This window comes from Ictalurus punctatus, chromosome 29 (genome assembly GCF_001660625.3).
Source record: "Ictalurus punctatus breed USDA103 chromosome 29, Coco_2.0, whole genome shotgun sequence".
Taxonomy (NCBI): domain Eukaryota; kingdom Metazoa; phylum Chordata; class Actinopteri; order Siluriformes; family Ictaluridae; genus Ictalurus; species Ictalurus punctatus.
This window is the reverse complement of record NC_030444.2, coordinates 3506341-3530214: the sequence shown is the minus strand read 5'-3', so window position 1 is coordinate 3530214 and position 23874 is coordinate 3506341. Positions and strand designations below refer to the sequence as shown.

The window sequence follows — 23874 nt, the reverse complement described above, 5'->3', positions numbered from 1 at the left end:
AACATGAATCATGATGACGCAATAAGACTCTGGAGTGAGCGACTTGAGTGTGACGCAGGGAGTCGATTCTCTCCATTCACCCGCCCTTGCTGATTAAACCCAGATGGAAGAAACACACACACAGACTCAAAATCATATTGTACAGATTTATTAACTGTTTATTTCAGTAACCAAAAGTGCATAGTTGAAGCCCTTTCTCTTAGAGCAGGTTATAATCTTAACTCAAAATGTGTAACTACTAATTCAGAATAATTTCACAAATATTATCCATGCCCCAACTAATGATCGAGAGATTATGTGCTCCAAAGACATGTGTAACAGGTTTATATGTAACCATATTAAACATTACAACACAGAGCAGGACCCTTAATGGCAAGTCTACCCTAATATAAGCTAGAGTCTTTATGCTACAGACTTCTATAACACACAGTAAAAAGGTCCTTCAGTATTAATGTGTGGAAAGATGGAGCTATAAAAGCTTACCATGAACCCTCAAATGACTTTTAGTTCAATATGTCAAATATTTAAAAGGGCATAACCAAACATTCCCTGTTTAGTTAAATCAATATTATCAATAGTATGTAACTTTTAGTTATATACTATTCAGCAGTAACTTGATCACATGATGTAACCAAATAACGTAACGGATCTATATTGCAACAAAAAATTTAGAACGGCAGTCTATAAATGTTGACCATGGGTATAGTTGCCAGTAACATGGGGCACTTGAAGGCCAATCAAACGACATCTTAAAATCGTTTCTTTTGATATATATTTATATATACACACACACATTTGAAATAAGCTCCTTGGGATTAATGCCATAAAGACAAACCTTGATCCATTTTAATTCCATTTAGCGACCCAAGACTTCTGAACACATGAGGGTCTTATGACACAGACTGCCCCTAAAGTCAGATTCACATTAAGTACATCTCATAAATTCTGTGTCTGATCCTAAATAAGCCCTCAACGACCCCAGACAGTCGACATCTCTACCCGTATCCAACGCCTGCCACACCCTCACCATATTCTCAGGATTCTTGTTAAGCTTATTGTTCAGGTTCAGTCATCATGGAAACTAAAATAAGAAAAAAATGTGAACTGACTGGTGTGTTAAGAGCACGTCTTATCAACAATCATGTTGCACCAGAGCCACGGAACATGTTCCGACCTCATGAATGACATCAGAAGCGCCCAAAAATGACGCAGCTCGTGCAGGATGCGATACAACCTCCACCCTGAAATACACCCCCTATCTATAATAGGCAACCTTGCTGAGAATCATACATGTCTAGGATTAGTCATGGTGTCTTACGCTACATTTACAGCTTGCTTAACACAACTCTATGGAGAATATACATGTCGTAATTCTTTTTTAAGGGAGGTGGATTTTGAATCTTGTTTTGGCTTAATTAATAAGTGTTGTTCCTTTAATCACTGAATGTTTTAATAACCCCCTAGATTAAAAAAAAAGAAAAAAGTAGCAGAATTAAAAAGTAATCAATCATAACTAAATAAGAGTAGGTAAGAGTAGCCGATCAGACGGAAGACAGGTCTAAAGTTCGGGTCATAGGTGAAAGGTCTTGGTCATTGTATGAAGTCACGAGCCGTGGTTTGTCGCTAGTCTACTGGCGGTGCTGGAGGTTCTCTGCCAGTATTCTGAAGGAAAAATAAGACAAACACACGCCACGAAAACTCATTAGGTTAGAACAGATTTCATTCACATTGTGGCCCAAGCCTAGGAGCATCATTCCGGCCAAACATTTGGACCAGATGAAGGTTTTATTTGCTCCTAAGAATGTGGAAAAAGTTTACAGCGGTGCTTGAAAGTTTGTGAACCCTTTCGAATTTTACACACCAGATACTGAAAGCAAACGTTCACATACTTTTGCCACTCACAGATATGTAATATTGGATCATTTTCCTCAATAAATAAATGAGCAAGTGTAATATTTTTGTCTTATTTGTTCAATTGGGTTCTCTTCATCAACTTTAAAGACTGATGAAGTTTTTAAGTCATATTGATGCAGAAATATAGAAAATTCTAAAGGGGTCACAAACCTTCAAGCACCAGTGGGTGCTGAACAATGTACATTTACACACACACACACACACACACACACACACACACACACACACACACACACACACACACACCCACACACACAAAACAGTATTATGAAACGTAAACTTTCCAGAACACAAACAAAAGCTGAATGTTTGAGCTCATTATGGCTGCAGCGATAAAGCATAACTCCCAATCTCCCCAGATTATTATAAACGTTTTAATAAGTGTACTTACAAGCACAGTGTCCCCGAAAAATCTTCACAAAAACGATCTTTTTGTCGTTTCACATCACATCCTGCAATTTCTTTCTTTGGGAATTCATTGAACATAGTGTGTAGCTGGTTTGTGCATCACTAATGGTACTCATATTGTGTCTACATTTCCTGGGCTAGTAATTCGAAAAAATTGACTTAATAAATTGTTCAATTACTATCAAAGCTGTAAAAAAAAAATATATATATATATATATATATATATATATATATATATATATATATATATATATATATATATATATATATATATATATATATATATATATATATATATATATTTTTTTTTTTTTTAAAAAGCCAGACATAGATTTGTTCTCCATGTTTGTCAGAAGCAAGTACAGAACTAGTACATGGACAGTATATAAAAGTACTAAACTTTACTACCATACAGCCAAAAAGTACTGTATGTAGACACCCGACTATTACACCCATATATGCTTGTTGAACATCCCACTCCAGACTTACGCCCCTCTTTGCTGTTATAATAGCCTCCATTCTTCTGGGAAGGTTTTCCACTAGATTCTGGAGTGCGACTGTGGGGATTTCCCCGTTCAGCCATAAGTGTGGCGAGAAGGTCTGGGGCGCATTTAACGTTCCAATTCATCCCAGAGGTGCTCACTGGGGTGTGTTGAGGTCAAGGCTCTGCGCAGGACACTCAAGTTCTTCCACTCCAACCTTGGCAAACCATGTCTTCATGGAGCTCGCTTTATACACAGGGGCATTGTCTTTAACCCCTTAACTCTAATGAACAGAAATTATAATGCTAGAGAATACAAAAGACATTCTATATAGTTGTGTAGTTCCAACTTTGTGGCAACAGTTTGGGGAAGAACCACATATGAGTGTGATGGTCAGGTGTCCACATACTTTTGGACATATCATGTATATGTATTTAATTGATTTATTTTATTATTATTTTTTTAAAGAACACTTTAAAAATGTACTAATGTTTACTATACAGGGACTTCAATTCCTGTATGCCTAAAATGATTACATTATTTATTGTAACCACATAGGATTGTTTGTACCCACATTGTATTGTAACTACTTGGGATATTTGCACGGTCGCTGCAGTTTTACTTCCTGAAAAGATAACCAGGCTGTTAGGTGTTTGTTTGGACTTACATTATAGGGGCTGGTGGGTTTGTTGGAGGTTCTTGGTCTTCTCAGGCTGGCAGGGCGAAGCAGGAAGAGTACCAGCGCAAATACCATCCAGCCCATAATAATCATAGGCAGAGTCAGATCGCCCCCTGTTGGAGAACCGGGTCCTGGCACTGCACACACCAAATCAAGACGGCAAATCAGTACTGATCGATAATTCTTTAACGCAACATAACCTCATTAACTTACGGTTTCCCGTGAAACTACTCAGAACCATGGTTTATATTGTTTCATGTTGTACAGTAGTTCTGGATATACAATATTTTATCCCACATGTTTACATGAATGGGTTGACAAAAAAACGGACTTGACGATGCCCTGTTCAACACAACTGCAACAAACACTATTCCCTTTATAATGTCAACATCTTGAACTCTTAGTCATGTTCCTCAAACCATTCCTGAACATTTTTTGCAGTGTTGCAGGGAGCATTATCCTGCTGAAAGAGGAAACTGCCGTTAGGGAGTACCGTTGCTATGAAGGGGTGTACTTGGTCTGCAACAACATGTCAAAGTAAACCCCAGAGTTTCCCAGCAGAACATTGCCCAGGGCATCACCCTGCCTCTGCTTGCGTGCCTTTTTCACATCCTGGTGCCATCTCTTCCCCAAGTGAGCGATGCACATACGCCCGTCCGTCCACGTGATGCAAAAGAAAACGTGATTCATCGGATCAGGCCACCTTCTTCCATCGCTCCATGGTCCACATCTGATGCTCACATGCGCATTGTAGGTGCTTTCAGCAGTGGACAGGGATCAGCAGGGGCACTCTGACTGGTCTGCAGCTACGCAGCACCATACGCCACAAACTGTAATGCACTGTGTGTCCTGACTCCTTTCTCTCACAGCCAGCATGAACTGTTTTCAGCAATTTGTGCTACAGTAGCTCTTCTGTGGGATCCGACCAGATGTTCTAACCTTCACTCACCACATGCATCAATGAGTTTTGGGTGCCAAAGACCCTGTCGCCGGCTCACCGGCTGTCCTTCAGAATTTGGTCAAAGTCGCTCAAATCTTTACGCTTACCTATTTTTCCTGCTTCGATCACATCAACTTTGCAAACTGACTGTTCACTTGCTGCTTAATATATCTCACTCCTCGACAGGTGCCATTGTGTAAGGAATAATTGACGACAGGCTGTTGGGTTATTAGAAAATAACGCCCACCCCGAGGTGGTAATGCCGTTTCGCGTCGTGGCCTTTACACCTCGGGTGTGCATTTTTTATAATAATTCAATTATTCCACTTATATCACAGTGAACACACCTCACGACACTGTCCAGATGTTCTATTTCAATACATCTGTCAGGTTTAGTCGTTAAAATGCTCTCGTGTGTGGAATTAATTTATCACGCGTCCCATCTCAAGCCATTGATGTGCAGTTATTGGGGAGAGAGAGAGAGAGAGAGAGAGAGAGAGAGTGTGAGAGAGAGAGAGAGAGAGAGAGAGAGAGAGAGAGAGAGAGAGTTCCCAGTTTTTTTCCCTGCGTTTCATGCTGACAAAATACAAATAGAACAAATAAATAAATAAATAAATAAATAAATAAATATTTATAGGTCTACTTGCTCACGTTTTTTTATTTTTCATTTTATTACTGCAGAAAATACAACGAATAAATATTGATACATGTTCACCGGCTTATCACATGTGCTCTCGCACACTCTCTTTTTTCTTGCTCTCTCTCTCTCTCTTTCTCTCGAATATAAATGCATATCAATAGCTCAAGCCTCCGCTTCACCTCGTGGCCACATTACCGCCTCATAATAAAAATAATAATAAAAAAAATAATAATTCACCTCGGAACGTCTGAAAGCCAATCAGAAACGAGAATTCAACAGCGCTGTGGTGTAAAACAACATGACGAATGTCATTCGTGTCACCCATCAGTGGTTTCAACGCTATGTTATGGCTGATGGGTATATGTTAAAAATTTGCATAGCACCCGTGTAGCTGGAAAACAGTGGGTTGGAAATGAATGAACAAACTTACATTCCTGAAGGCACTCTGTGTCTGTGCAGTAGGACTGCGACTGCCTCAGCTGAGGATAGATTTAAAATGACAAAACTTCAACATCAACCAGGCAGGGAAGAAAACACACTTTACATGTCTACATACTTTATATCATCCTGCATTCACACGTGACGCAGCCCATAATACAGACGTTTGTTGGTTTGAAGGTTAGTTTGTACAGAAAGTGCAGTTTGCACACTGATCTTATCAATTTGTACTTCGTGTCATGTGCTAGAAGCCTCTGTATCGTGTTTATACAGGGGCCTGTGCTGCACGATAGCTCATCGCATTGTGTTTGAGTATATATATCGATTTTAAAAGTAGAGGAGAAACACACCACCCCCCCCATCTACTGCTCACAATACTAGCACCCAAATCCTGACAGGATGGCTCACTACAGTACACCACACCTCTTATGTAAACCAGCTAGGAGAACGTCCTATGACGGAGTTACACGTTCAAAATGATGACCAATAATGATCCTATCACACCCAGCAGTGCCGGACGACAACGCGGATAGTCCGTGCGTTTATTTCTACTCTACTACCCATGGAAATTTTTCACCTCAGAAAAATGTATATCATTTATCTTCTATAAAAATTCTTTCCACATCCAAATCACGGTCCAAAAGGTTCGATCATGCATCTCAAATCAGTTTTTTTTTCTTTCCTTTTTTTCCTTCTTCCCCCTGATGGTTTACAGTTGAGTCGTAAACCCATACCAGGATATACTGAAAACCTGCGAGGTTAGATAAAGGAAAGCGTTTAAAGAGCGAACCTAACGGTGTATTGCAGAACTTCCTGTATTATTGAATGAAATGCCAAAGTGATGTTCAGATATGTGGTTGAAATCTTCCAAGTTATGAAAATAAAAGAGCGAAGCTCAGTTTAATCGCATCTTCCATCTGTGTCTTATACGATAGGAAAATCTACGCAGTACAGACTCCTACGTAAGAGAAACGTGTGAGCGGTGGATCAGACGTTAATGATACAGAAAGGCAGAGAGTAGAACTGGTGGGTTTCACTAGTTTGTTTGCTACAAGGGGTTTTTGAAATAACCGATAAATAAAAAGGTGATTCTCACCAGGTTGATGAGCCTCCTCATCGCATGCTCATGCGAGCAGATGCATTCACAGGGGTCAAATCCTCCTTCTGCCATCAGCGATCAAGGCGTACAGAATCACACGGCGTTTAGGAATATCTGTGGGAATGTTGACCAAGTATTATTTCACTCGTACGTGCAAACAATCAGAATGATCTCACGGACACAATCTTGTACCACACCAAGGCAGACGGGATAAGGCATGTTTAAACAGGTCTGAGAAGAACCCCCCCTCCCCCCCCCCCCCCCCTTTTTTTTTTTTTTTTTTTTTTTTTTTTTAAGGGACATGAAAGATTTTGCATTGATAAAAGTACACAAATGTGTGCTGGTTCAATTTTCCAATTGACTACAACTGTGATGGTGGTTGTTGTTGTGTTGTTGTTTCCACCCAAGTAGGAAGTGAATTCAGAAGGAAGTGAATTAAGCAGGAAGTGTATTAAATCTTGCCTACAGAACCTTTAGAGCACTTTAATGTGGAAAAGTGCACGGAAATCCTTTAGTATTCATTACTTAAAAGAAAAAGCTGCAGAAAGCAAACAAACAGACATGTTACATGGTTAGGAGTGAAATCATGATACAGGAGAAATATTCCAGAAAGTTAGTGAATATGATGCGTGCAAAAAGATAAACAAATGTTTTATGACATCAACAAACAACACAAGACGATTTCTTACCGAGCAGCTGAGACCCTTCACACGCACAGATTATAACCGTTCACATTAGAATATGTACTGGAACGTCTGTCCGAATTTGAGCCCAGTCCAAGTGCAGGATTAGTTGAATAATGTCCCCGGTCTGTGTTTTGGGCAGACGGTCGGAGCTCCGGCTTCAGTTCCGCCTCTGTTTTGATGACGCGTTACCGCTGCGCGAGCGTTAGAAAAGCCACGTCGCAAATCTCGCGAGAGTTTGTGGGTGAGGACGAGAGAGAAGAAACTGTATATTTATTATTTACGAGGCTGAAGTTTGGTGTTTTTATTCAGATTTTCCGGTTCAGGAATGACTATCTTGAGCCTGTAGATGGCTCTATAAAAGCACTGATATCACTTATACAAGCCTGTAAACGAAGGGGGAAATGAAATATTATTATTACTATTATTATTATTATTATTATTATTATTATTATTATTATTATTACTATTATTATTATTATTTTCTGTTCCATTATATCCTGTTGCATCAGTGGCCATTATCAGCAAAATGTCAAATGTATTCATACTAATCAGTTCTTCCTTTAGCACTGGCTATGTACCTAAATAATTTAAACTAGCAGTTATTAAACCATCCGTCCATCCATCTTTTACCGCTTACTCCTTTTCAGGGTCACGGGGAAACCTCGAACCTATCACAGGGAGCATCAGGCACAAGGCGGGGTACACACTATACAGGGTGCCAGTTCATCGCAGGGCACGATCACATCCACATCCACACACCCATTCATACACTACGGACACTCTGGACATGCCAGTCAGCCTACCATGCATGTCTTTTGGACTGGGGGAGGAAACCGGAGTACCCGGAGGAAAACCCCGCAGCACGGGGAGAACATGCAAACTCCGCACACACAGGGCCCCGGCGGGACTCGAACCCCGGATGTGTGAGGCGAACGTGCTACCGTGCGCCTCAGTTATTAAACCCCTGATTAAAAAACCTGTCCTCGACCCCTGTCAATTGTCCAGCTAGAGGCCATTATCTAATCTGCCCTTTATCTCCACGATCTTGCAGTTATGCTCGTATCTACACAGGAATAACATTCATGAAATGTATGAGTCAGGATTTAGACCTCATCATAATACAGAGACAGCGCTGGTTAAAGTGGTAAATGACCTACTACTGGCCTCTGATCAGGGTTGTGTCTCGTTGCTTGTGTTGCTTGACCTTAGTGCAGCTTTTGATACTATAGATCTTACTATTCTTCTTGATAGACTACAAAATATTGTTGGTGTTAAGGGAACGGCCCTGTCCTGGCTCAGGTCTTATTTGACCGATCGTTATCAGTTCGTAGATGTAAATGGTGACTTCTCTATGCATACTAAGGTAAAGTTTGGTGTTCCACAAGGTTCTGTTTTAGGCGCACTACTTTTTACTTTATATATGCTACCTCCGGGTCAAATTATTTGTAAACATGGAATTAGCTTCTACTATTATGTTGATGACACACAGTGGTATATTTTAGCAAAGCCACACAACAGACAGCAGCTTAATAAAGTTGAGGAATGTGTAAAGGACATTAGACGGTGGATGCTTATTAACTTCCTTCTACTTAATTCTGACAAGAAAAAAGTACTTCTACTAGGACTACGTGCAGCTAGAAGTAAGTTTTCTGATTACATAGTATCTCTGGATGGCCTTTCTGTTTCATCATGTACAGCAGTAAAAGACCTGGGTGTGATTATTGATGCCAGTCTTTCATTTGAAGCTTGTGTAGATAATATTACTAGGATAGCCTTCTTTCATCTGAGAAATATTGCTAAGATAAAAGATATAACGTCAGTACATTGTGCAGAAAAATTAGTTCATGCTTTTGTTACTGCTAGGTTGGATTACTGTAATGCCTTACTGTCTGGATGTTCCAGTAGGAACATAAACAAACTCCAGTTAGTCCAGAATGCAGCTGCAAGAGTCAATTAAATACTACTATTGACCTATAAAGCACTGAATGGTCTCGCACCACAGTACCGGAGCGAATTTTTGGTCTTTTATGATCTGCCACGCCTACTTCAATCAAAAGTTACAGGCTGTTTGTTGGAACCTCGAATAGTGAAGGCTACAGCAGGGGGAAGAGCTTTCTCTTACAGTTATGGAACAGCCTTCCAATTAGTGTTTGGGACTCAGACACAGTCTCAGTGTTTAAGTCTAGGCTGAAAACATATTTGTTTACTCAAGCTTAACATGAATAGACTTTCTTTTACGCAAAGTACACAGTCTTATCCATTATGGGATAGTAAGCATACCTAACAATCTCTCCCTCTCTTTACCTCCCTATCCCTCTCTCCTTCTGTCGAGATAGACATGATATTATGGAGATGCCCTTGATCCTGCCCTTTCTGCTATCCGGACCTGCCTGATGCATCCTGATGCCCTACCTCTGGATGGAGCTCTCATCGAGGCTACATTCTACCACTAAGGATGTCCCCAAGCAGTGCAGCCTGTAGATTACTGAGAATGGTGCCCACTGAAGTACCATGGAAATGGTTTTGGACCTCAATTTCACATGAACAATTGCGCTGTCGTGCTGGAACTCTGGTTGCTGCTATGGCCTTAGGACTGCAATTACCGATTTTGCACTCAGTGAACGAGTGGATTAGAGATTAAAGGCTCAGGAAACCTTTGCAAGTGTTTTGAGTTAATTAACTGATTAGAGCTCTTCTCAGGTCGACATTTCTGTATTATAAATGATTTATTCTAATATTCTGAGATCCTGGATTTTTGAATTCCTTGTGCTGTAAGCCGTAATCATCAAGATTAAAACAAACAACAACAACAAAAAAAGGCTTGAAATATTTCACTTCATGTGTATTGAATATAGAATACATGAAAATTCCACTTTTTGAATTAAAATGGAATAAAATGAACTGGGCACACGGTGGCTTGGTGGTTAGTACATTCACCTCACACCTCCAGGGTCGGGGGTTTGATTCCCACCGTGGCCCTGTGTGTGTGGAGTTTGCATGTTCTCCCCATGCTGCGGGGGGTTTCCTCCGGGTACTCTGGTTTCCTCCCCCAGGCCAAAGACATGGTAGGCTGACTGGCGTATCTAAAGTGTCCGTAGTGTATGAATGGGTATGTGAGTGTGTATGGCACCCTGTCCAGGATGTACCCTGGCTTGTCCCCGATGCTCCCTGGGATAGTCTCCAGGTTTCCCCGTGACCCTGAAAAGGATAAAGCGGTATAGATGGATGGATGGATAAAATGAACTGAGATGCACCTATTAATATTTACATATATGGTAGATGTCTGGCTCCCATATAATGTAAATGAGCTGTTACTATAGAAACGAAGGCACGCATTAATATAACAGTGTGATTTGACACGCATCCGGAACTACTGTCAGAACTGTTGTTAGAGAAAATTAACCACAGAACACCTTCTGACCAATCAGAGCTGAGAACTCCACAGCGGTATAAATACTTTTAAACGAAGTGTATAAATAATCATTTCAGTCACAGTGGGCTGCTACTGAAGCTAAATAATCCGCTGCTACACCTCATGTAGCCCAGGATAACCGTGTCCATGTGAGAGAGGGAAAGCGCGTTTAGTTTCAGTCGTCACCTGAAAACGCAGATATTCTCCACTCTGCGCTCGCTTTCCAGACTCACACTGTGTGGGGCCGCGCGGTTTGTTGTTTTCTTGGAAACAAAAGGTATCCCAGCTTTTAGTGAAAAGGACGAAAGAACAGAAGAGGGCTACAGGAGAGAGAGCGAGCGAGCGAGAGTGTGTGTGTGTGAGAGAGAGAGAGAGAGAGAGAGAGAGAAAGAGTGTTAGTGCAGGTTTTGCGGACTGCAGGCCCGAGTGAACACGGCTGCGAAACCCGGCAATACAAACACACAGACATGGCAAACATCGCCGTGCAGAGAATCAAACGGGAGTTTAAAGAAGTTCTCAAAAGCGAAGAGGTTTGATATTCGTGTTTATTCTTTAATTAGCGTGAAATAACAGCACTTTATCAGAGCTAGCGGTCCGCCGCTATGGCTAACTTAGCTTAACTGCTTCAACCTCAGCACAAATTAGCTTTCCAAATGTCAGTCCTGTGTTAAACAAATTCCATAGAGGTGTATGCTAAATAATGTTTTTATTGTTATTGTTATTATTATTATTTTACAAAACATATCGTCCTAAATGGTGAATAAAGTGACAAAGTAAACGACTTGTAGCTCTGAGTGCTAGCTGGCTAGCTATGACAGACCTGATACTTTGACAAGGGCGCGCGCGCATCCATTAGCCAGTTAGGCGTCTGTCAAAACATTATCACCTGACCCAGGAGTAACGATTTTTTTTTTTTTATGTCTGAAACCTAGTTTAAATAAAGATAATTAAAAAAAAAAAAGTTAAAGAGAATTCGATAACCTCTCTAACACTTGTCAGCTAGCTAGCTTGCTAGGTTAGCTACTCTGGAAGTACATTGGAAGCACAATTTCTACTCAGCCAGGCCAGCTTCTTTGTCCTGGTTCCGTTACAGATCTACCCCTAAGCATGGCCTTTTAAAGTGCCACAAATATAATCACTTACACCATATTCACTGTTATGATGATCAGGATTAGAAATCAGTTTAAGTGACCCTCGATAGAAAGGACACTGATGATTGTGTTCATGGAGTTTCACTTCTGCCTTGTTTAAATCCTCTCCGTTCTTCTTAACAGACGAGTAAAAATCAGATAAAGGTGGACCTGGTGGATGAGAACTTCACCGAGTTAAAGGGGGAGATCGCAGGACCTCCGGACACGCCGTACGAAGGTGAGGCCTCGGTTTTCTGTTTTTGCTGAATACCTTGGATGAGTGTACAAACACCTCACGGTGAATTTGTTTTTTTAGGTGGCAGGTATCAGCTAGAAATCAAGATCCCAGAGACGTATCCTTTCAATCCGCCGAAGGTAACAGTCGTGTTAACAGCCTTACTGCACACATTTACAGTACTGTTAGGTGTGTACACGTCGAGAACGACAGGCTTTCTAACGAGGTCCTTCTTCGGGTTGTTTAGAGCATTTTAAAGGACTCGCACCCCCCCTCCAAAAAAAAAACCCAACCCCGCCGAAACACATTAAATATGTTCGTAAAGACCGCTTTGTGACGTGTTTAGCGGTTTGTTGGTCGGTGCCGTTTTCTTTTCCACGAGAACTTGTCTGCCGCACCGATCTCGCGGGAGGACGTCGCTAGTGTTGAATAGGAGGGGGAAAAAACTGGACGATCTGGTCCAATAATTCGATGTTCCGGGAGTGCTGAGATTTACTATATCATCAGTCCGTCCGGGATTTTGCGATCACGGAAATGAACGCAAACTCGAGCAAACTCTGAGGAGCTTGCAGTTTTTCAAGGTTACCGCAGGTTCGGGCCGAGACGCGTCATGTGACTGCATCGCAACACGCATACAGCCAAAGCCGTCTTCATTTCACGTGCGTTGAACAAGAGTACTGCTGAAAGGCCTCGTCTGCGAAAGAGCGTGCAAAACGAGTCCATGTGATTGCAATTCCACCACTTAATTTTCAGCAAAAAAAAAAAAAAAAAAAGCGCTCTGGCAGTTGCGTCGCAAATTTTGACAAAAGCCGCAGAAAAAAATCAAGCGTTTTTGGTCGCAACGATCACAAGGAATCTCTCTGAAATCCTGTACGGACTGTTATAACAGCACTGGGACATCTCACTGTTCATCACTCCGCTTGTCTGTGTTTGCTACGTAAAATCCCAGTTCTAGCAGCAGTGCGTTAGATTGAAAGGTTACTACGCTACACCACGACAGGCTGTTGGTCAGACTGTGTGTTTTATGGCAACACGCAACGCTCTGTCCAAGCCGCGGCTTGTTCGGGAACTATTTCCGTCGACGGAGCAAAAGTAAACAAAATCTTTGGTTGTACTGTGTGTAAAATGTCAGTTACTAGATAGTAATTTCTTGTTTATAGAACTTTTTTATGAAAAGCGATATCACACGCTCACAGTTGTACTGAATTTCAGCTCGGCCTTTGGTATGAGGCGCTCTTACTCGTGCGATGTTGTTGAGTTATGGCAGAGGCTCGGCTAGTTAGTGATCCGAGAGAGACGCCGAGCACGATGGCGTCGATGACGGTATTGGTGTAAAAGTTGACGTTTTGGAAGCTAATCTGTTTGAGCAGCATGCACAGATGGGGACTTGAGAGAGAAAGAGAAAGGAGGACAGACTAAGGGACTAACGCTCCTCTGAATTGATCTCTAGGTATAAAGGAAGCAAGGGCTAAATCTCTCTGCCGCCACTATGACCCATCAGTATGTAGCACACCATCATTTTTTTGTAATGTTGCCATTAAAGGAAGTGAAAGTCACCACAGAATTGTATTGATTATAATTAACACGCGATGTTCAATGCAATGCAATACAAAGATTAGTATGCAAGTCATCCAGGGTGGATTTTTCACTTTTTCCCCCACAGACGGACAAACCGAAGAACCATTTAAGGGTTCTAGATGGAACTTGTGTGGAAGAGTTTCATTAAATAAGATGATAATGAACTCAAATTTTACCGGTCGTGCTATTGCTAGATCAGTACACCAGCCTTAATAATTCACATTAACACATTAAACACATCCCTTATAATACCGTAAGATTTTTAAACCCAGGAAACCAGCGTCGTAATAAACGCACACAGGCAAGTCTCAGAGAAACCAGTTTTTCAACATTGTTCTCCTACGGTACTGAAGGCTAAGAGTAATTCTTTTAACAAATCTTTTTATATTAGGCCATGTCATACCTTTTTATAGAAACGCACCATTGTGAGCAGTTTCTTTATCAGAAATCGTGATATTGGATTGCATGGTCATAAGTTTTTGTTTGTTTTTCCTCCTTTTTGCTAGATATCGTAATGGAATTTGCTGCATCAGAGTAACAGTTTCATTGTTGTCATTTTACTTTCAGGTGCGGTTTATTACAAAGATCTGGCATCCCAATATAAGTTCGGTTACTGGGGCAATATGTTTGGACATTCTGAAAGACCAGTGGTGAGTTTTGGCTGATCATATGTGCATCATATACATACCCATAGTGACAGAGATTACATCTTGAATCTAATCGTTCTTTCCGTAATGCTGCTGGAGGATGTCTGTGGTAATTATGATGGGGGGGGGGAGTCACCCAGCCTCCCAGCCTCCCACCTCATCAGGCATTATAGGAGAAGACTTGGAGCTGTAATCTTGGCAAAGGGTGCCAATAATTGTTGCATAGATATATTTAACTTTTTTGTTGTTGTTGATAAATCGGTGTTGTTTGCAATTGTTTGACATCCATGAGAGTATTTTTGTGAATTTTTGAACAAAAGATCAAAAGGTTAAACAATAAAGACGATTTTTTTTTTTACAGCCTTCTTTGCTCATATTTACCAGGGGTGCCAATATTAGTGGAAGGCACTGTAGCTAGCCAGTATTGGTGTTATTTTCAGGTAGAAATGTTCTGTAAACCCCATATCATGGTCCTGGGAATGGGGCCTAAGACTATTTTGCAAGTTACTGAACAGAGCAACCAAACTAATTTCCCTATCGATGCAAATGTAGCTCTACAAAAAAAAAAACATACGGCCCCATCTGAAACTACTGGAAAGGCAAGGCCGATTCTTTAGTTTCCGTTATACACTGAAGACATTTGGGTTGGAGATCAAAAGATGAATGAGACAATGGATCAGAATTTCAGCTTTCATTTCTTGATATTTACATCTAGATGTGTTAAACATCTTAAAACATTGTAACATGTGACTTAAGGGGGTTTCTTGCTACCCAGGTGGGCCCTGTTAAATTGATTATTTGAATAATGAATAGCTCAATGTCTGAAGCCCTGGGTTTCGCCTGTGAAGACTGCACTAACAACCAGACATGGAAAAACAGCAGAAACACTGTGAGAGCTGTGAAGAAAAACACAAAACCAACAGTCACTGACATCACCAACAGCTTCAGCAGGGCAGGGTGAATGTACCGTAAGCCACCGTTTGAAGAAGACCTCGAGAGCAGAAATTTAGAGGCCATACCACAAGATGCAAACCACTCATCAGCCGTAAGAATCAGAAAGGCAGATTGGAATTCACAAAGAAATACAGAGCTGAACCACAGAAGTTCTGTAACCAAGATGAACCTCTACCAAAGTGATGGAAAGGCCAAAGTGTAGAGAAAGAAAGGATCTACTCATGATCCAAAACATACAAAGCTCATCTGTGAAACATGGTGGAGGTAGTGTCATGGCTTGTTCTTGCATGGCTGCTTCTGGATCAGGCTCACAAATCTTTATAGATGATGTAACTCATGAAGGTAGCAGCAGAATGAATTCAGAAGTCTACGGAAACATTTTGTCTTCCACTTTACAGAGAAATGCATTCAGTCTAATTGGGAAGAACTTCATCATGCAGCAAGAGAGAGACCCAAAACACACTGCCAACACAACAAAGGACTTCATCAGGGGGGAAAAGCAGAAGGTTTTAGACTGGCCAAGTCAATCACCAGACCTTAAACCAATTGAGCAGCATTTCACCTCCTGAAGAGGAGACTGAAGGCAGAAACCACACAAAAAACAACTACTGCAAGAAGCTGCGCTAAAAGCCTGGAAAAACATCACAAAGAAGAAACCAACAGTTTGGTGTCAGTGGGTCTCTGACTTTCTACAGTTACTACAAGCAAAGGCTATGCAACCAATTATTAAGTGTTATTTACTTTAAGACCATCTGTTCCATTACTTTTGTTCACCTAAAAATCGGGTGGTCCGCCACCAAAGCTGCGATGTTCCAAGTTGTTTAACACATCTCGATGTGAATATCACAAAATGAAAACTGAAATTCTGATCCGTCATCTCAATCATCTTTTGATCTCAAACACAAAGGTCTTCAAAGTATAGCAAAAACAAAGGAACTGTCCTTGCTGTTCCAATACATTTGGAGGGGACTGTAGCCTCAAAGAAAAAGCAGAGGCACGGCGATACCGTCGGTCAATTAAGTACAGTTGCAATCGAAATTATTCAACTACCATTGCAAATCAGGTTTGTTGTCAAAATTTAGACTTTCAGCTGTTTGCATCGAACAAGTCAAACAAAAGCGATTGAAATAGTTCAACACAATGAATGCTTCCAGTGTTTTCCCCAAATTTAACTGAAATTGCAACTTATAATGACTTCTCCAGTTTCAAAATTATTCAACCCCTTCATGGTGAGCATCTTTAGTACTTTTGCTGTTATGACCTTCTGCAAATGAGATGCAGAGCTTCTGGAAGCGTTCCTGAGGAATATTAACGCATTCCTCATAAGAAATGGCCTCACGTTCAGTAATATACATGGGTTTGCGTGCTGCAACCGTCTTCTTCAAATCCCACCAGAGATTTTCAGTCAGGTGACTGTGATGGCCCTGTAGAATCTTCCAGAACGACTTCTGCAACCAAGACTTGGTGGAATTTGAGGTATGCTTGGGATCATTGTCCTGCTGGAAGGTCCAATGACGCCCAAGCTTCAGCTTCCTCACAGACGGCATGACGTTTGCTCCTAGGATTCCCTGATACTTCAGTGAATCCATCTCGCCTTCCACACGGTGCAGGTTTCCAGTGCCAGAGGATGCAAAGCAGCCCCAGAGCATCGCCGAGCCACCACCATGCTCGACTGTGGACAGAGTGTTCTTTCTTCATTCTCCTTACTCCAGACATACCGCTGATCCATCGTGCCGAAAAGTTCCAGGTTTGTTTCATCGCTCCACAGAACAGAATTCCAAAACTTGTGTGGCTTATTTATATGATTTTGAGCGACTTCTCTTGTGTGTTTGGGTCAGTAGTGGTGAACATCTTGGAGTTCTGGCATGGAAACCCTAACCCTTACTGTGCTCACTGAAACCTCAGTGCCTGTTGCCACCAAGTCTCGCTGCAGGTCTTTTGCAGTCACTCGAGGGTTTTTGACAATGTGCCTTCTCAGAAATCTGCTTGCAGCCATTGATCGCTTCCTTTTTCTGCCCCGTCCAGGTATTTCATGCATGTTCTGCCCCTAGCCAGCTCAGGTATTTCATGTGTTCCAGCTCAAGCACCCCTGGTGCAACTAATGAAGCCCTTGAATACTTGTGCTTGAGACAACACCTGTTTTGTGTATTTTTGCTGTTGTGAGGGATTCTATTCAGGGGGGTGAATAATTTTGACACTGGAGAAATCATAAGTTGAAAACAAACATGGATGTTTTTGTTTTTATTTCTTTGAAATATCAGCACGTCATAAGTCATAACAAGGATGAAGTCCCTTTAAAACCCAATTTTTTTAAATTTAATGGGTATTACATACTTGGGCAGGTAAAACGTCATGGCATCAGATGTGATGTCTTCCCAGCTGTTACTGGTTTTCTCATAAACAAATGGATTTGTTTGCTTTAGCGCCGTTTCTGGCTGTGGTGTTATTAATGTGTGCTTCCATTTAATCGTTCAGGATCTAAAAAAGGTCCAGCTACACAATTCATTGCTTCTGAAGGTCTGGCTAAACGAACATGGTGACAGCAGCTTTTAAAGCTCAACTATCAAGAGTTTATGGCTTGAAGTTTTCCTTTTTGACTAGCGCCACAGACTCTGAACAGATGAAATATTTGTTTTGAATTTAAAGTGGAGAATAAAACACCTACTTCTCGGTTCAGTTATCATTCGACGTTCTGTTTTCGTCGTACATAAGCTGCAGTGGTTCGTGTTTAACATCGCTAAACTACGGGAAATATTTCGCTGGGTCCGTATCCAGGCCGCTGTCTGCAAATTGACAAGCCCTTATTTTTGATTTTGGCCAAAATAAGCATCATACGAGACGCGTTCTTGTGATACCGCTCCCTTTCTTTCTTTTTCAGGACATTCCTAATTGTTGTATTGGCTATGCCCAATGCTTATGCAATAGTTCTGATCGATTCTCCTTCTTTTCTCCCATAAACAGCTCTCTGGTCTTCATGGTGGTTTAACCTTTTTAAAACAGCAAATGCAGTCTTCACAGGTGAAACCTAGAGCTCAAACCATGAGTAGACATTCAGAGCTATTTATTATTTAAACAATTAATTTAACAGGGCTCACCTGGACTACAAGAAACACCTGTCAGTCACATGTTCCAATGGTTTTCATTACTTAAAAATGGGTGGATTCAAACAAACCGCACCATGTTCTAAGATGTAAATATGAGGGAAATGAAAGCTGAAATTGTGATCTGCCGTATTATTATTATATTCATTTTTTGATCTCAAACCCAAATGTCTTCAGGGGAAAACAAAAGAAAAGAAAGAATTGGCCATGCCGTTCCAGTACTTTTGTAGGGGACTGTAACATGCACATAACGACTCAGAAGAAACTGAAATCCTGCGCTGATGATTGCTGAGTCATTTGTTCCTGTTTTTTTGACAGGAATTTTGTTAAATTGGTTGACATTTGTACATTTATTTGACTTAAATCTGTTTGATTGGTTTAACCACTTGCTTTACCTCATCAAAATCAAGCAAAGATCCAGGTAAACCGCTAAATAACAAATAAGAAAGTACCTTTCTCTTGTGCTAGCGATTTAAGCATTATGTTTAAAAAAAAAAAAAGAAAAGAAAAGGGAAACGTGGAAAAACATGTTTCAAAGTGAAACGCAAAGTGTATTGATGTTATGTAATTTTTTGCAACACAATAAGAATCGTATAGTATCCCCCCCTCAGCTTGACTTTATACATAAAGATTAAACCAACTTCAGCAGCTTATGGTTGTTTCTCCTTGCTTAAAGGAAAGATCCACCCTGAATGACCATCATATAAACTGTATAAATTAACATGTGATCTTCCACAGTGGCCAACATTTTATTTTGTACTGAAATTCTGAGTTTTATATATTATATATAAAAAAATATCAATAAGAACATCTTTCAACATGTTCTATTTTTCACTTTGGTGAACAGTTTCCAACATTTACAAACACTGTTCCATTACCTGCTGATGGTGGCATCAGTGGGATTTATCCAGTGTCTTATCTCTACCTGAAGAGCGCGATGCAGCAGCGCTTTAGTACTTCAGTCTGTCCAGCTCTCTTGCGTCCTCACCTGGACCCTCTGCCCAAACAGATCATGTTCCAAAGCGCCAACCTGAACGCTAACACCTGTCAACATCGGTCACCACCAGTGTGCTCACCGTTTCGTGGATCGCTCACTTAGTCAAGTCCCTGACATGACAACACAACTGTGTTATATACTTGCAGCTACGGCGGATTCAGCATTCGATGTCCGCAGTAATTCTACGCTTCTAAATTCACACCAGAATTGTTAAGCACACCACAGAACTTTTTCCATACAATCATATTTAGCGTGTGGCGTTTTGCTTTACTTTGAGGGATTCCTCTGGAAAATAATAATAATAATAATAATAATAAAGTGACGAATTAACAGATACATACCTCCTGTCACTTTGTGTAGGGCTGCAGCGATGACTCTGCGCACAGTTTTGCTCTCGCTACAGGCTTTACTAGCTGCCGCCGAGCCCGATGACCCTCAGGACGCTGTAGTAGCCAATCAGGTAGGAGTGTGTGAGAGTGAGAGATAATTTCAGAATGTGTTGGGTGAACCTGTTAGGCACGTAAGCATTTTTATTTGTGGAGTATAAATGAGTCTTGCTTGAGAATAAGCTTGTGTGTAGACGTGGCTTAATCTCAGGTGTCCGTCAGTCCCGACTGAATGCTAATAATAAACAAGAGCACGAAATCTATGCACAGTTATTTGCTGTGATAAACTCTGCGGTGTTTACATTACATTCTGTACTTTGATTCTTTCAGTATAAACAGAATCCAGAGATGTTCAAACAGACCGCTCGGCTGTGGTCTCATGTTTACGCTGGCGCTCCCGTCTCTAGTCCTGAATACACACGCAAAATAGACAAACTCTGTGCCATGGGCTTCGACAAAGTAAGTACTTGAGCTAACTAGCGAACCGTCCATGATGGGGAATTTGCAGTGCTCAGTTATGAGCATTAGCAGATGTAAAATGTACTGAATTCCAAAACAGTCACTTTTCAGCAGTTTTACAGCTTTTTTATTTTTAAAGCAAATATGTGAATCTCATTGAAAATTTTGGATAGTGATGAGGCTGGATGATCTTAATAACGATACAGCCTCGAACAAAATTCAAGTCGAGAGACACTTCTGCTACATGCTGTTATCTAGCAACTTTTCTTTTTTTTTTTTTAGAGCAATACGCTGATTGTGCTGGATGACTAACGGCTTGTTTTGAGTGGTTTTTGGTTTCAAATGAGGCACACCCAGATGATGTAATCTCAGTAACCAGGGTTGCCAGGTTTCCAGCCCAAAGGCATCTTAAAGACCTGAAACTAGCCCAAAGTTCAAGTTGGAAAAGGCAGACTTCTTCCTCAGCCTTTGCATGTGAAGCAAGGTCACAATTTCTTATGTACAGACCATCAACGCCATAATCCCCCTTTACCTTTCACAATCTTAGCGATATATATTTTATCCTAGAACTGGTTTTGTACATCATAGACGCACACACTTGTCTGCACTTACCCTTGTAGAAATTTGAAGAAATGTACAAGATCTTAGTGGCCATGGTATGTTTCTAAACCAGTCCAATTTGGTGTAAAATAGAGACCCTGGCAACCCTGTCATTAACAGTCCTGTCTGCTTTACACCGTTTTTTTTATTTATATATACACACACACACACATACATACGTTAAATCTGGGTGTGCAACAATTATTTTTAATTGGCACCCTTTAAGTCAGTACTTTGTGCTACGTCCCTTTGCCAAGATAACAGTTGAGTCTTCTCCTATAACGCCTGATGAGGTTGGAGAATACATGGCGAGGGATCTGAGACCGTTCCTCCATACAGAATCTCTCCAGGTCCATCACATTTCAAGGTCTATGCTGGTGGACTGTCCTCTTCAGTTCACCCCACAGGGTGGCTGTGTCTCAGGTGGTAGAGCGGGCTGTCCACTAATCGTAGTGTTGGTGGTTCGATTCTCAGCCCACGTGACTCCATATGCCGAAGTGTCCTTGGGCGAGACACTGAGCCTCAAGTGGCTCCCTATGGCAAGTTAGCGCCTTGCATGGCAGCTCTGCTACCACTGGTGTGTGGGTGAGAATGGGTGAATGAGAGTGTCAAGTGCTTTAGATAGGAGTTATATAAGTGCACCGTTTACCATTTAGGTTTCCTATGGGTCTCAAGTCAGGGGACTGGGATGGCCAGGGCAGGACCTTGAATTTGTGTTGATTTTGATGCATGTTTTGGATCATCGTCCTGCTGGAAGATCCAACCACGGCCCATTTGAAACTTTCTGGCAGAGGCAGTCAGGTTTTCATTCAATATCTGTTGATATTTGATAGAGTCCATGATGCCATGTATCCTAACAAAATGTTCAGTTCCTCTGGCAGAAAAACAAAAACTTTAATGAGCCGTCATCATATTTAACCGTGGCAATGAGGTACTTTTCCACATGGCTACCTCTGTGTGCACCAAAAAGCTCTATTTTGGTTTCATTTGACCACAGAATGAGAGTAGAGGCTTTCTTCTTGATACCCTTCCAAACAACTTGTAGGTGACTTCAGATTGTGGTTTTGGAGACTTTCTGACCCCAAGACGCAACTAACTTCTGCAATTCTCCAGCTGTGATCCTTGGAGATTTTTTGGCTACTCCAACCGTCCTCTTCACTGTGCGTTGAGACCATATAGCCACTCATCCATTACCAGTTGACTGGAACGTCTTAAAATTATTGCCCTGATGGTGGAAATGGGCATTTTCAATGCTTGTGCCATTTTCTTATAGCTGCTTCCCATTTTGTGAAGCTCAACAACCTTTTGCCGCACATCACAGCTATATTCCTCGGTCTTACCCATTGTCATGAATGACTAAGGGAATTTGGCCTGTGTGTTACCTAATATTTATACCCCTGTGAAACAGGAAGTCATGCTTGAACCATGTCCTGTTCCTAGACACCCAGGTAAAACTAAAAAATCAATTGGAATATTATTCAAATATATTCTCATATAAACGCCAATAATTGTTGCACACCTATATTTAACCTTTTTCTTTCTTTCCTGTGGATAAACCCATGTTTGTAATTGTTTATCCATGAGAGCAGAGTTTTTATTGTATATATTTGAACAAAAGATTAAACAATAGTCAGTGTTTCACAGTCTTCTTTGCTCATATTTACCAAGGGCGCCAATATTAGTTGAGGCCACAGTGTGTAGGTGTATATATAATCAAATTGCTGAGGAATGGGACACATTGCTGTGACAGGAACACCACCCTATAACTGCATGCCCCAAGTGTTTAATTCCTTGTATATGATCTAGCCCTAATTTCTAGTAAAATAACTGCAGAAACAATTATATTGAAGGAAAAAAACAAAAAAACAAAAACAGTAAGCCTATGACTTGTCTTGGAATAAAGAAATAAGACTACAGAAGATGTACCACCTCTTAACCAATCATAATCGAGCATTGTGATATAAAGACAATAGAAATGCACTGCAGTTTGTTTCCACAATGCCTGATGAGCTATTTAAAGATCATATCATTTTTAATCTTTCTTTTCTTCTTCTTTTTTTTTTTTTTTTTTTAAATTACAGAACGCAGTAATAGTAGCTTTGTCTTCGAAGTCGTGGGACGTGGAGACGGCAACAGAACTTTTGCTTAGCAACTGAGACTTCACCGATCATCTTTAGGCCACGATTTCACAATCCACATTTCCCCCCCCACCCCTCATCCAAGCATGTATTGAGATCAGCTCAATGTAAAAGAATAAAATCTGCTCCAAACTTGAACGTGTGTCCTGGGGGATTACGGTAAAGGAGGAAGTGTTCTCGTTCCAGTGCTAATGCAAATCATTCAAATCACTCACTCTCTTGAGCCAAATGACGTGATGATGCAAGAAAGCGCCTCATCGTGAACTGATTTTGACCCTGCTGCTGTACGACTGTGCAGTTATTGCTGTTTAAACGGTCTTTTTAAAAGCCATACACTGGCCTCCTCCACCTCCCCCCCCCATGCTTGATGTCCATTTCCAAAAAGAACCAAACGAGGGGAAGCCTGTATGACTGCCACTTTTAGATGCTCCAAAAGACAGCTGCTTGCGTGGGTGAAACGGTGTATAAATAGGTATATTAAAGGCTCGTGTACATTCAGGATAAAGAAGAAGAGGGGAATGTGTTAGTTTTTCTAACTGTACATTGTGAAGACCTACATATAATGGATTCGCTAAGGAGGAAACAATCAGATCATCCGCCTTCACTGTTTCCATAAACATACAAAATTGGCCAGATGACATGGTGTGATATTACTGCTTCATACACATTTGGTTTCTTTAGGACCCCCACCCCCCCCCCAAAAAAAAAAAACAGGGATATAAAAGGATGTGGTGTGACTTGATTTTAATTTATTTAGCCATATCATTAAAAGTTTCTTTACCTTTGATTAAATCTACACTAGACTTTGCCTTTTATTTCGCAGCTTTAAATCGTCTGGCCGGCGTTCACACGCGTTCTCTTATGCACCACTGTCAGAAATTCTAGTCTCGGCATCGGTTTAGTAATGTCAAGAAATGCAAAATGAGGCTTCAGTAAGAGACTTTTCCCTCTG

The 23874-nt window shown here is 41.0% G+C and overlaps 2 protein-coding genes across 5 annotated transcripts; one reads left to right on the top strand and one right to left on the bottom strand.

Moving 5' to 3' along the window:
* Nucleotides 1-132: 132 nt before the first annotated feature.
* On the bottom strand, nt 133-19820 carry smim14 (small integral membrane protein 14). 2 transcript variants are annotated; one of them, XM_017461195.3, is made up of 5 exons: nt 19681-19820; nt 6597-6713; nt 5493-5541; nt 3472-3620; nt 133-1662 (listed from the first exon to the last, which is right to left on the bottom strand). In XM_017461195.3, the coding sequence occupies exons 2-5, from the start codon at nt 6669-6671 to the stop codon at nt 1624-1626; spliced, it is 312 nt and encodes a 103-aa protein (XP_017316684.1). In that variant the 5' UTR covers nt 6672-6713; nt 19681-19820; the 3' UTR covers nt 133-1623. The 2 variants fall into 2 exon arrangements, with proteins under 2 accessions (XP_017316684.1, XP_017316683.1); XM_017461194.3 differs by lacking the exon at nt 19681-19820 and adding an exon at nt 7289-7463.
* On the top strand, nt 10654-23613 carry ube2kb (ubiquitin-conjugating enzyme E2Kb (UBC1 homolog, yeast)). Of its 3 annotated transcripts, XM_017461193.3 has the most exons (7): nt 10687-11227; nt 11972-12065; nt 12144-12202; nt 14208-14290; nt 19700-19799; nt 20056-20184; nt 22866-23613. In XM_017461193.3, exons 1-7 carry the CDS (start codon nt 11165-11167, stop codon nt 22938-22940), a joined length of 603 nt encoding a protein of 200 aa, XP_017316682.1. In that variant the 5' UTR covers nt 10687-11164; the 3' UTR covers nt 22941-23613. The 3 variants fall into 3 exon arrangements, with proteins under 3 accessions (XP_053533627.1, XP_053533628.1, XP_017316682.1); XM_053677653.1 differs by lacking the exons at nt 19700-19799; nt 20056-20184; nt 22866-23613 and adding exons at nt 16852-16988; nt 17083-19688 and having other exon boundaries at nt 10659-11227; XM_053677652.1 differs by lacking the exons at nt 19700-19799; nt 20056-20184; nt 22866-23613 and adding an exon at nt 16852-19688 and having other exon boundaries at nt 10654-11227.
* The last annotated feature ends 261 nt before the right edge of the window (nt 23614-23874 follow it).

Excerpts from the sequence above, each read along its gene's own strand:
- smim14 (XM_017461195.3), bottom strand. The coding sequence starts at position 6,671 with ATGGCAGAAGGAGGATTTGACCCCTGTGAATGCATCTGCTCGCATGAG. Across the intron at positions 5,542-6,596 it reads TGAGGAGGCTCATCAACCTG|CTGAGGCAGTCGCAGTCCTA; the intron begins GTGAGAATCACC and ends ATCTATCCTCAG. Across the intron at positions 1,663-3,471 it reads AACCCACCAGCCCCTATAAT|AATACTGGCAGAGAACCTCC; the intron begins GTAAGTCCAAAC and ends TTTTTCCTTCAG.
- ube2kb (XM_017461193.3), top strand. The coding sequence starts at position 11,165 with ATGGCAAACATCGCCGTGCAGAGAATCAAACGGGAGTTTAAAGAAGTT. Across the intron at positions 12,066-12,143 it reads TCCGGACACGCCGTACGAAG|GTGGCAGGTATCAGCTAGAA; the intron begins GTGAGGCCTCGG and ends TTGTTTTTTTAG. Across the intron at positions 14,291-19,699 it reads GACATTCTGAAAGACCAGTG|GGCTGCAGCGATGACTCTGC; the intron begins GTGAGTTTTGGC and ends CACTTTGTGTAG.